Source organism: Xenopus tropicalis, chromosome 5 (assembly GCF_000004195.4).
Source record: "Xenopus tropicalis strain Nigerian chromosome 5, UCB_Xtro_10.0, whole genome shotgun sequence".
Lineage (NCBI taxonomy): Eukaryota > Metazoa > Chordata > Amphibia > Anura > Pipidae > Xenopus > Xenopus tropicalis.
In genome coordinates this window covers 138,487,093-138,500,606 of record NC_030681.2, presented here as the reverse complement: position 1 = coordinate 138,500,606, position 13,514 = coordinate 138,487,093, and the positions used below count along the sequence as shown (strand labels likewise).

Here is a 13,514-nt window from a genome sequence, read left to right as displayed (position 1 = left end):
CACTTTGCCCCCAGCCTTGCCTGTGACTACACTTTGCCCCCAGCCTTGCCTGTGACTACCCTTTGCCCCCAGCCTTGCCTGTGACTACCCTTTGCCCCCAGCCTTGCCTGTGACTACCCTTTGCCCCCAGCCTTGCCTGTGACTGCCCTCTGCCCCCAGCCTTTGCTCTGACTGCCCTCTGCCCCCAGCCTTTGCTCTGACTGCCCTCTGCCCTCCAGCCTTGCCTGTGACTGCCCTCTGCCCCCAGCCTTGCCTGTGACTGCCCTCTGCCCCCAGCCTTTCCTGTGACTGCCCTTTGCCCCCAGCCTTGCCTGTGACTGCCCTTTGCCCCCAGCCTTGCCTGTGACTGCCCTCTGCCCCCAGCCTTGCCTGTGACTGCCCTCTGCCCCCAGCCTTGCCTGTGACTGCCCTCTGCCCCCAGCCTTGCCTGTGACTGCCCTCTGCCCCCAGCCTTTGCTGTGACTGCCCTCTGCCCTCCAGCCTTGCCTGTGACTGCCCTTTGCCCCCAGCCTTGCCTGTGACTGCCCTTTGCCCCCAGCCTTGCCTGTGACTGCCCTCTGCCCCCAACCTTTGCTCTGACTGCCCTCTGCCCCCAGCCTTGCCTGTGACTGCCCTCTGCCTCCAGCCTTTCCTGTGACTGCCCTCTGCCCCCAGCCTTGCCTGTGACTGCCCTCTGCCCCCAGCCTTGCCTGTGACTGCCCTCTGCCCCCAGCCTTGCCTGTGACTGCCCTCTGCCCCCAGCCTTGCCTGTGACTGCCCTCTGCCCCCAGCCTTGCCTGTGACTGCCCTCTGCCTCCAGCCTTGCCTGTGACTGCCCTCTGCCCTCCAGCCTTGCCTGTGACTGCCCTCTGCCTCCAGCCTTGCCTGTGACTGCCCCTAGCTTTGCCTGTAAATGTGATCTTTGGCTAGTATTAGTTCAGATAGTTATCTCCTGTTCTTGCCTGTGAATGCTAACTGACCCTAGCTCTAGTGCCCTTCCGTTCTCTGCCCCAATCAGTCTCCCCTCCACTCCCTGTCTCGGCCCATCTTGCTGTCAAGACATTCAGGAACATCCTTTTGTACATTCAGAACTTGTATCTCTCTAACAAGGCATTTATGCCAATACTGCCACAGTACAAAAATATGCTTGAGGCTTCCTGATTTCCAACAAATGATATGAAATGATGTGCTGCCGCGTCATGCCTTCTCCCTTAGTCTGTGCCAGTGTCGGGACATCCTGACCGTGAAGTGCATTTCTTCCCTGTATTACCCCATAGAATTTCCCTGCAATCTTCATGTTTAGCTGGGTACAGTGCATGTCATAGAACAGGGCATATCCATGTTATCTTTAGCTTTTCGATCTATCCTCAGTACTTATCTGAATTCCAGTGCTTAACCTGGCAGTGCATTGCCTGCAGTTGGGACTGGGGGCTGCACAATAATAAGCATTTGTGCATAAATTGCAAAATTAACTTTATTCTAGGGGTACATTGATTTGTATGTGCTGACACAGTGGGCATAGGGGATACTTGGGTAATTGGATCCATCGTCCACCCAAAAATATTGACACCCCCTGTGAGCCTTTACTTGTATGTATGTATAACTTTATTTATAAAGCGCCACAGTGCCATGTGGTATGAGACACAGTACTTCACCTTTAATCTGACTAATAAGGTTATAGATGTTTGAAAACATTCCATACCAGACATTCAGTTAGAATATCTAAAAGAAGAAGTTTATTTTCCCATTGGTTTCCTAAGCGTTGGTAAACATTTAGGAGCCACTCAAGGACTTCCAAGTATAGCTAAAAATATCCATTATTAGCAATTGTCTGATCTTGGGAACCATTCCTTTGCCCCAAACAAAGGCTGAACCAATGGATTGGCACGGCCAGACGGAAGCCTTAATTGATTCAATGATGCTCATTACAGGAGAGGAATGCAGCCCTGTAGATAAATGGGCCTGTAAGTACTTCCCTGGGTGTGTACTGGCTCAATCCCAGCAATACAAAGAGTTGCTTTGGTGGCCAAAGTAGGTCATGAATGGCAGCACAGTATTTGCTAATGAGCTGTATTAGGAGCGGACGGGTTACTGTGCTGCGCTAGTGGGATCATAATTCACTATTTGTTTTGCAATGTGTATAATGATGATAAATATATATATATATATATATATATATATATATGTGTGTGTGTAAAATATATTGTGAATATTACACCCCTGTTGTAAAATATAAGGAAATTATACATCACAGAGAAGTTCCATGACCATATACAAGCATATGAGGCTTAAGGATTTTTATATTTTGTGTATATATATATATCTCTTTGTTAATGCCATTGGAGTTGGAAGCATTAAGCACAGTTTCCCAGCACTAAACAAGTCTCCTTTATTCCCATGTCTGATTCCTGTGTCATATAATAAAGAAAAAAATGACATAATTATCCCTATATGTAAGATAACAGCAAGATGGCTGACACAGTGCTGGGATTCAGCATGCTTACTGGTTAATTCTTTTGCATCTATAATTATGTTTTTTGGCAACTGCTATAGTTAAATAGGGGGCGCAGTGGGAGAGCATTGCGGTTGGGTTTACAAGCCCTTTAAAGGGGCTTTTTTTGCATAATAAATGAAAGAATATGTAACTCTAAGCAACTTTCTTATATATACACGAACATAATAATTATAATGGTTGAAATACATATAAAAGCTGTATTTGTGTATCCATTTCTGTTCTCTGCTTCTGAATCTTGAAGCAATGTAGCAGAACTAGTCACTTCTTGTCCTGGGATGGTATTTAGATGTTTTTTACTTTGTTTCTGGAGTCGGAACCAATAGTGCAGAAGGCAGCAATTACATTTACAAATAACCTTCCCTTAAAGTTCCCCTTTAAAATTGCAGACAGGATTTATCACAAACATCCTTTTTAATGAAATCTCCCATCTGCAAAAGGAAACATTTTCTTTAATTATTAAATCATCTGAAGCTCAGAGTCCTAATGATTAATGCACCGATGATGGCAAATACATTTGTTGGGGCGGCAGTTGCACAAATCATTATGCAAAGTTCAGCCAAGGACTTGGGGAAACCCTGGGGGACTCATTGGCCCTTCTTTCCGCTAGTTGTTTAGTGACATCATTTTATTTCTCCCATTCATTGGCTCTTAAAGGGCCAGTTGCACATTAAATAAACGTTTAGTAAAACTAGATAGAATAGATCCCTGAAACAAGTCTGCAGTCCTCCATCCAAGACTCTGTTTCCCACAGTGCCTTGCACACTTCTGTCCTTTTATACGGGTCTGTTAATCATAGAAAATGTAAAGGGGACTTGTCACCCACACATAAAAAGCTGTATAATAAAAGTCCTTTCCTCTGTGCCTGAGGCAACTTTGTTTCAGTGGTGTATGTAGTCAGAAGCAGCAGTGCAGAAAATAACAAATCAGGGTTTCCAATTCAGCTTGTTATTTGGATGAATCTCAAGTTGATGTTTCAGTATTCAGCCAAATAAAATAAATGAATTTAGATAAACGCCTTGTTGCTATGGGTAGTGAGACTAGCAACTGGAAGGTTTAAGTAATGAGAGCAAATAATGAATTAATAATGACTGCATGTGATCTCATGCTGTGATTGGCTACCTATTGTAACATAGTAACATAGTAAGTTGGGTTGAAAAAAGACGTACGTCCATCACGTTCAACCATAATGCCTATATATAACCTGCGTAACTGCTAGTTGATCCAGAGGAAGGCAAAAAACCCCATCTGAAGCCTCTCTAATAACAGAGGGGAAAAAATTCCTCCTTGACTCTAAGACTCTAAGCCTCTTCTTAAAGCTATATAATGTATCAGCCAGTACAACCGATTCGGAGAGGGACTATGTATAGTGAATGTTCTTGTGCTGTGATTGGCTACGTATTGTGAATGTTCTTGTGCTGTGATTGGCTACGTATTGTGAATGTTCTTGTGCTGTGATTGGCTACGTATTGTGAATGTTCTTGTGCTGTGATTGGCTACGTATTGTTATGCTCTGTTTTAGCTTGTGACTTTCACATACTCAACAAGATGATCGGCATTAGTTTGGTTCTGTCGCCTCCCAATGTAAAGTTGCACAAACTGAGCAAAGATCCCCTGAAATGTCAGCCATCATCTGCAAGCTAAATACAATCACCCCCCCCCCCATCATTGTTTTTTTTATGTGAGGGTTTGTTTATTCCCAGTAGCCACCATGCATTTTTGAGGTCTTCTTATTTCTAAACGTCCTACAATAATAAACCCTCCTACTGCACTGACCTTTTAATAAATGAGGTTGCAACCAATTATCAGCTCCCATAATGCGTGGAGAACCAGACTGTTTAGACCATTATCATTCACAAGAAAGCCCTGAAAACATTCTAAGAGGATTCCCTGGTGGAGCTTAGAATTGTATGGTAATGACGCAGAGGAAGCCAAGGCCGTAATAGGATCTTGGGGTTTTTAGAAGATAGGAGAATCAGAGTGCCTGCCTTTTGCCATCAACAATATCTGTATCAGTAATAGGTTCCACGCGTGTACCGTATGCACATAAGATAATAATGCATTGCAGGAACCATGTAGTAATATGCACAAGTCTTGTAACCGATAGCAACCAATCTTCAAATCAGTAAAAGCGGTACTGTAAGTTCATTTTTTACATAATATGGTCACATTAGCTTACAGTCTTTTCTGTACAAGCACATACTCAGACTAAGCAATGGGCACAGAGGAACCATGCAGGGCTACTGCTGTTATATTCTAACGAAAGGAGTCGCCGTACAGTCCCCTTTGTGCTTTCACTTGTAATGAATGAGGTCTGAGTGATGGGGAAGCGGATGTGTATTATAGTCCAGCTCCATTTCCCGACAGCAAGTGGCCCAACAGGAATTCATTATGACAAAAAGCATTTGATAAATGATTAAGAAGGGGGAAATGGGAGACTGTGAGGGAACAGACGCTGACAAATGACAATGGGCGCACGTGGCCAGATAGATATACTGAGCGGCACTAAGAGCAGGGAATGCAGGGAATGTAACTGCTCTGCATATTTACTTCATTGATTTCACAGCTCCACCTAACACTTATAAAATACAGTAACTTTGGGAGACAGTGGGGCATGGGGTGAATTGGGTGCTCTGTTGCCCCAGTGCTTGGGAGGCTGTGCCAATTGCAAGTTGCCTGAAAGCGCTAGTAGTCAATTTGCCAGTTTCACATATTTATACACTTTCCACGTAATGCATGATTTTCACCTTAATTGTTAAATCAGCAACAGTACCCCAAAGCAACAGTGTAGTACAATATACACATATCTACCCCTTTGCTCAATATAAGCCTAATATATAGGACTTGTTGGAAATGGAGATTCCATTATAAAGCGCTAATGGAAAAATTATTTTTGTTACCTTGAACTACCCCACCTTCTCTCCAGCTGTAAATAGGGCACTTTGTTTAAATGCAGATAATGAGTTTTGTATAAACAACCCTCTCCTTCCCCTCACCTGTACTTAGGCTTTAAGATGAGGAGCAGCTCATTCTACAGAAGGGAGATTATATCTAGGCTTCCTGTCAGACCAACGCCAGAAGTGACACCATTATGTGGCCCAGACCTGGTGCATAATGCATTTTTTTTAAACACCTTAAATTTCAAAAATGCTGAATTAATTTAGTTAAAGTTTGACAGAAAATTGATGGGGTTTATTTTTTTTGCCTTTTCTGGGCCAGTAAATGTGTTTCCCAAGCAGAGCAAACATAACCTGCTTGTCAGCCAGATATCTATCAGCACTTACAAAGAAACAAGTCTGCTGCAAAAATCCCTGGACTGTCTCTGTCGGTGACTGATCTCCTGCCATGGTCTCGCTCGGGGGCTTAGCTACACAAATACGTTTATACAAAGCCAGAGCCAAAGTGATTGCACTATAATAGCAGCACAGTGGGACCGGGCGGAACAAGCACATTACAGGGACTCTTGGAAAGAGAGAAGAGCCATTTCCCCTTCTTCGATTGCTCAAAGGAGGATGTGCAGTCAAACCTAAACATCATTTTAAAGGGATATTTATACAGGTATGGGACCTGTTATCCAGAATGCTCGGGACCTGGGATTTTCCGGATAAGGGATCTTTCCGTATTTTGCATCTGCATAAATTAAGTTTGCTAAAAATCATTTAAATATTAAATAAACCCAATAGGACTGTTCTGCCCCCAATAAGGGGTAATTATATCTTAGTTGGGATCAAGTACAGGTACTGTTTTATTATTACAGAGAAAAGGGAATCATTTAACCATGAAATAAACCCAATAGGGCTGTTCTGCCCCAATAAGGGGTAATTATATCTTAGTTGGGATCAAGTACAGGTACTGTTTTATTATTACAGAGAAAAGGGAATCATTTAACCATGAAATAAACCCAATAGGGCTGTTCTGCCCCCAATAAGGGGTAATTATATCTTAGTTGGGATCAAGTACAGGTACTGTTTTATTATTACAGAGAAAAGGGAATCATTTAACCATGAAATAAACCCAATAGGGCTGTTCTGCCCCCAATAAGGGGTAATTATATCTTAGTTGGGATCAAGTACAGTCAGTGTTTAATTAATACAGAGAAAAAGATAATGTTTTTTAAAAATTTGATTTTTTTGCTTATAATCGAGTCTATGGCAGATGGCCTTCCCGTAATTCGGAACTTTTTTCCCCGTAATTCGGAACAGTTTTCCGGATAAGGGATAAAAACTGCACCCCCCCCCCCAAGCTTGCTTATCACTGGAGGCATGATTTAGGGTCAGGCAGACATATGCAGAATACTCTGCAACCCTGTAATGTAGTGGTGCCTGGATCCCTGCAGGGACTAGTGAGAGGCAACTATACCCTTTTTAGAAAAAAAAAAAACTCTTTAGGAAGGATAAGTGAGAAAAAAATGCTCAGCATGGGAGGGGAATACATTCACAACATTTTTAAAATCTGTAATAACAAAAAAATAAGAATATAATCACAGTACTAATCAGATCAGAAGGGAATTTTCAGATGAGCATCATCCCATTAAGTCAGCGAGGCTGAGAGTTGTTTGGCTTTGCAGTACAGAGCGCGGGTTGTGATGTGTTCCTTCAAGGCCGGGGAGCTGCAGTTCTTTCTGAGGTCGTCTCGCCCCACTCATTGTTTCTCCGAGTACTGATAAAGCCTGAAGGTGATGGGAAGGAACACAACGGGCAGTGTTTAGTCAATTCCACTGTCTAATTAGTGCAGCCTGGTGATTTGTTTGCATGGGAAAAGTGGGGAAAATAAGAAAAATTGTTATATCCCATGGGCTTTTCTAGTGTTTTTAGGGCAATTTGCAGACTGGGCAATTTTTTTGCTTTTTGGATAAGGGAGCAATGCTATAAATGATTGTTATGCACCAGGTCTAGTGACAGATACACACTGCTCAAAAATGCTCAGGCCGGAATATTGAGCAACGCACACCCGTCACTAGGCAGGAGTGTTACAAAATGCAGCCAGGCAATAACCGCATTGGCACATGTAGGCCTGTAGGTAAGGGACTGCATACATCATAATCCAATCACTGGGACCAGACAAAAATTATCCACTTATAAGGGAACCTTGTGTGTGTATACATACAACAAAAACAAGAGATCCGCTGCACTCACCCATTCATTTATAAGGGGACACAATGAGTGGTTGGAAAACCATGTTTGTAGGTTAAGCTGTATTTAGGTATTTTAAAACTGCCAACTATGCTTTCCAGACCAAGACAGCAGCTTATTGGCCCATGTATGGGTCCCTTGCGAAGCCCTGCCTGATCAGCATTTGACTGATCAGACAGAGCTTCGTAATGAGATCTTTCTCTTTTTTAAGTTACCAAACACTGCACCCTAGCACCTATAGGGATCTGCCTCAGTTGGGAAGCGGCCAAGCTGCCCAATAAAGAGTCCATCAGTTGCATTCTATTCAGGATCATCCCAAGCAGAGGGAACACGACTCTGTATTACACTAAATACCGCTGCTTGTTGATTTCATACTAGAAATGTTTCATAAGATTATTTTGCTGTGAGACAGATTAATCTGTGCAATGATGGCAATCATTAGCTGGGAACATTATGCCATTGTTGGGAATGGCCCACGCAGTAATAAATGTTTTCAATTTCTGCCCCGGCCTGAATAGCACCTCTTTCCACATGAACAATCATTCATTCATAGTGGGGTGAGCTGCTGCCTATTGGCCTTTGTAAGGCTTTGCCTTCCTGTCTGGTTAGAATGGCTGCTGATTGGGTCTCATTTCATGACTATTATGACTACATGTAACATTTGGGAATATTTAGTTTATGTGTTTCTTTGCACTCCATTGTGTTTATTCAGATTCTGCATTCTATGTTATCCCCTGTTCCCTTTATATACAGCAGTGTGAGATGGTTCTAATGATCTCACTAGGAGCCAGAGACACCCAGGATGTTAAAGGGGTTGTTCACTTTTAGGTATATTTTTTTTAGTATATTATAGAATGTCCTATTCCTAGCAACTTTTCAGTTGGTCTTCATTATTTATTTCCATTTCTCTTCTGCCTCTTCAGCTTTCAGATGTGGGTCATAGACCCGGCAGCCAAAAACTATTGCTCTGTGAGCTTACAATTTTATTGCTATTGTTAATATCTTGCTATTTAGACCTTCTCCTATTCAGAGGTCCTTTATAGTGCCTGTCCACCCAAAACAAGGGTCACCTTCCCTTTCTCCCATACAATGGGCTAAGTGCCTCATGAATGTATTTTCTGTGTGGCTCCTAACTGTCATTGTGCTGCCCATCTTCATGCTGCTTTGTGGGGCAGCGCAGCTAATACATCAAACAAGTATTCTGCCTATCTGTTCAATTCTCTAGTTGCTGTAGGTTACTCCAGTACAGTTGCGTCAATAACTGATCCACTCTGAAAGCAGTTACTAGGGAGTGTCTGCTATTTGTTGCCCTTACCCCCTGTGTTTGTTGCCCTTACCCCCGTGTTTGTTGCCCTTACCCCCTGTGTTTGTTGCCCTTACCACTTGTATTGATCTCTTTGTCGCATTGTTTGCCAGTCTGCTGTTTTGACTGCTCAGTTGCCAGTTGCTGTGGGCAAAGCATTTTGCTGGAATACGGGCAGAAGACAGGGCTCTGTAATTCTAACAAAGTATTTTCTGTAAATCTCTGGACTTCTAATAATGAAATAATAAAGCTCTATGATTTGGCCCAGTGGTGTTTTTGCTGTGTGCAATTGGCATGTACCTATATATACAAACCCATGCCAATATAGCTTAATATGTGTGTGAGGGTGGGCAAAGGAGTTATGTATCATTTTATTTATACAAATATGGGATCTGTTATCCAGACGCTCTGAATTATGGGAAGCCCATCTCTCATAGTCTTAATTTTAATCAAATAATTTCAAACTTTAAAATATGATTTCCTTTTCCCCTGTAATAATAAAACAGTACCTTGTAACAGTACCTTGATATAATTACCCCTTATTGGGGGCAGAACAGCCCTATTGGGTTTATTTAATGGTTAAATGATTCCCTTTTCTCTGTAATAATAAAACAGTACCTGTACTTGATCCCAACTAAGATATAATTACCCCTTATTGGGGGCAGAACAGCCCTATTGGGTTTATTTAATGGTTAAATGATTCCCTTTTCTCTGTAATAATAAAACAGTACCTGTACTTGATCCCAACTAAGATATAATTACCCCTTATTGGGGGCAGAACAGCCCTATTGGGTTTATTTAATGGTTAAATGATTCCCTTTTCTCTGTAATAATAAAACAGTACCTGTACTTGATCCCAACTAAGATATAATTATCCCTTATTGGGGCAGAACAGCCCTATTGGGTTTATTTAATGGTTAAATGATTCCCTTTTCTCTGTAATAATAAAACAGTACCTGTACTTGATCCCAACTAAGATATAATTACCCCTTATTGGGGGCAGAACAGCCCTATTGTGTTTATTTAATGGTTAAATGATTCCCTTTTCTCTGTAATAATAAAACAGTACCTGTACTTGATCCCAACTAAGATATAATTACCCCTTATTGGGGGTAGAACAGTCCTATTGGGTTTATTTCATGGTTAAATGATTCCCTTTTCTCTGTAATAATAAATAAAGTATTTGGATATAGAGATACAAATTACAGAAAGCCCCCTTATCTGGAAAGCCCCAGGCCCTGAGCATTCTGGATAACAGGTCCCTGTATAAAAAATATATACCTCTGTATTCCTCTGTATTTTTATTTTTTTATTTTTTTTTTTTGTAATAAAGGGGATGTAGTCCCCTTAAATGGGGTGCTGGGAGCTAAAGGTGTAGGGAACCTGTTCTGTTACAGCTTTTTAGAACTGCAGCCAGTTGCAGATCCCACACATATGCACCATTAGTAAATCACGTATGAAGTTCTAACCTCTGATCCATTCCGTGCAGGAAAACCCTTGAAGATCGTGTAAAAGTGGAGGAAAAACTGGGAACTCTGAATGTTTCTGACACTGCTGTGGGCAGCAAGCAGCTTACATTCACATTGAAAAAGGTAAGGGGGCATGCTCTGGGCATCAGCTACTCCTATACTGACACTTTTAAATAGAAAGGCTGTCGGATACATAATGGGCTGCAGAATTGTATTGGTGGAAATCATTCCCATGCCCCGTCATACAGCAGGGTTGGCATTTCCAGCAAGTTCTCAGTGACAAGCCGTCACCCCTTCATCTACTACTCAGTGACACTTCTGACTGGGCACCGGCTGCTATAAATGTAGCTCCCAGAAGGCTTGTCATGCAGTTGCCTAACACTTATTTTAGGATGCCGGCAGTGCAAGAAGTGTGGGGGTCCCGGCCGTATATGTTACAGCAGTTGGCTTGATCCCTGACAAGTTCGTTGTACTTGGGTTACACACAGCTCATTTTAGTCTGCCTTCTCTATTTTTAGTCCTTGCCGTTGCTGGGACTTGCACTTAACTAGCAATACATGTCCCTAGTCTCTCATCACCTTCGTGATTCAGTCAGAGGCTCAGCTCGCTTTCTATGCACGGAATACTGTCTCGGGGGAATCTCTACCACAAGGATTTCCAATTGCAGCTTGACTGCAACTCTCTGCATGCTGGAGACCAGTCTTTGCAGTAGGATGTGTAGTAAGCTTGTGCTTATTTTACCTACAGTCAATAGATACCAGAGCCTAAGCAGCCATTAAGCCCCATATCTGAGTTACAAAGCGCTTTTTGTCCCTTCATAGAAGAACTTTATTTGAAAGAATTAAGGACAATTTAGGAACACAATGGATTTAGATTTATACCAGTCCTATAACCCATGACAACCAGGTAGTTTTTAATGCACCAATTGCAGGTAAATAATGCAACGGTCTGATTGGTGCCCTGAACTTGGAGAAAAATTCTGTTGAGTTTAAATGAAAAATCTAAGGTTGAATTCTTGAAAAGGCAGTTCACTGCCTAATGCTGCTGGGGGAATCCTACAGTATCCCAGTCCTACTTATAGTAACCTCTGCTACCTAGTGAGACCAATGTGTGTACCTTATGCAACTACCAACTAGCCCCAGCACACTCGCCTTCCAGACAAAGCATTGTACCAATTAACATGAGCATGATTCATGTAGTAAATAATGTCAGCAATGTTTGCTATGTATTTGCAAGTGACGTCACAATAGTCCCCCTGGACGCAGATGCTTGCTCATATTTACAGAACTAATCCTTTATACCTTTAGAAACAAGGATGCTAAGAATGGATACATTGATCAGGAGATGTTTCTACAGAAAGCTAACCAACCAAGGAATCTTTGCTAAGGCAGCAATACCCAGACAATAATACAAAGCTTAGCAGTCACAGTAAAGGGTGGTTGAGAAACCCATAAGAATAGTAAAGCATGTCACAGCATTGTTCTCTATATGCACATTGCTAGACGAGAATAATTGGCTTTCCATGACTAAATAAAGTGCCCTGAGCTTCAATGCATTGCAATTGCAGTTACTTTAGCCTAGTGGTTTTAAAGGTGAAACCAATAAAAGGTAAGTACTTTGTGAATCACGCAATGGTTTAAAGGTGGCCATACACAGGCAGATCTAAGCTGCCAATTCAGGTCCTTCAGACTGATTCGGCAACATATACAACTTAAATACAAAGCTTGTGATCTCATTTTATGAACATTATTTCATGCAGTTTCATTACAAGGCTCATTCATTGCTTTTCATGTTTATTTTCCAGTCTGAACAACATAGGAAACGGCAGGAAGCGGAAAAGCAGCATCAAGAGGAGAGGAAGAAACTGCGCCGTTCAGCGGGACACCTCAAGAGCAAACCAGCCAGGGGTCGGCCATTTCATTAGAAGATCTTGGCTGTTATTATTTATATAAAGGCCTGCCGGTGCCCTTTATACGGCGAGCACGCAGGGATCAGAGACTGATGTTTGTAGCCGTAGACAAACCCTGTGTGTGTGAGATGTGCCAGCTAATAAAGATCTCACTTTTTTACATGTGCATGAAGCTTGTGTGGGTGTCGCACATTCTCTTTTACCAAAGCATGAAATGATGGAAAAACACCATAGAATTGTCTCCAAGGAAAGTCGATTCAGGCAGGGCCACTCTGGTGCAGACAATGAGATCTTGCAGCCAAAGCACTATACTTTCCTTCCAAGGGATGCACCAAAGGAAAGTATTGACAAATTAAATTTACTGCCCTGTAGTGTATGAGGAATGTCTGTCCAAAGGACCACCTGCCTTTTAGTTTAATAGGATGACACCTACCAAACTACCTTACCTTGTATAGTCACCTTAAAGTTTTACAGGGACAGGCCAAGCCAGCCGGATGCCCTAGGCAACCCATTCAGCCACCACCCTACTCCCATTGTATGCGTGCATGATCGAACAAACACACACATGCGCAATGGTGTTGTAGGGGAGGCAGCACAGGTTGTCAAGCGCCGGTGGCAGCAAGAGAAGTGGACATCGTTGCACCCTAGGCAGGTGTCTCTCCTGCCTACACCTACTTCCGCCCCTGTGGTTTTATCTGCAGTAGGTCATGGAATTCTATTATTACTTGTAATTATCTAAGATCAAACAGTAGGGAGTGCATTACTGTTCTCCCCAATTATTAACCCCACCACCCTCACCTGCGGATCTCATAACCAATGTGTAACTTCCACCCTCGTGATGTTATAGTCCCTGTATATAATGGCACCTGTAGCAGGCACAATATGCAGAGAGAACTGTAATTCTTACACAAATGGTAAATGTGTTATGACATCATGTACGTTACAGGTTATTAATGGCCGGTATATGTGTGTGTGCTCTTGCCTTCACAGTAAATGTGGCTTGTGGCTGCACTAGTAGTGTTGTGCGCTGAGGATGCTTCTTTATTCTCTCTCTCTGTGTGACTCCTGAAGAAGATATATATAATGATTGTTTTCTCTGTAGTAGATGTTTTCTCCAGGCCCAGGGGAAGTGAAGTAGTAACCTAGATCTCCATGTACAGTAATAACAGAGTGCAGTCATGTCCCTAGAGTATTACTGCAAGTAAACAGC

The 13,514-nt window shown here is 42.4% G+C and overlaps 1 protein-coding gene across 1 annotated transcript in view; it reads left to right on the top strand.

The window, feature by feature from the left end:
* The window catches only part of nol10 (nucleolar protein 10), a 46,008-nt gene extending 33,544 nt beyond the window's left edge, over positions 1-12,464 (top strand). Inside the window, 2 exon segments of the mRNA NM_213677.1 lie at positions 10,416-10,518; positions 12,200-12,464. Of these exon segments, the coding sequence (NP_998842.1) occupies positions 10,416-10,518; positions 12,200-12,319 (223 nt within the window). The 3' untranslated portion in view covers positions 12,320-12,464.
* Positions 12,465-13,514: the final 1,050 nt, after the last annotated feature.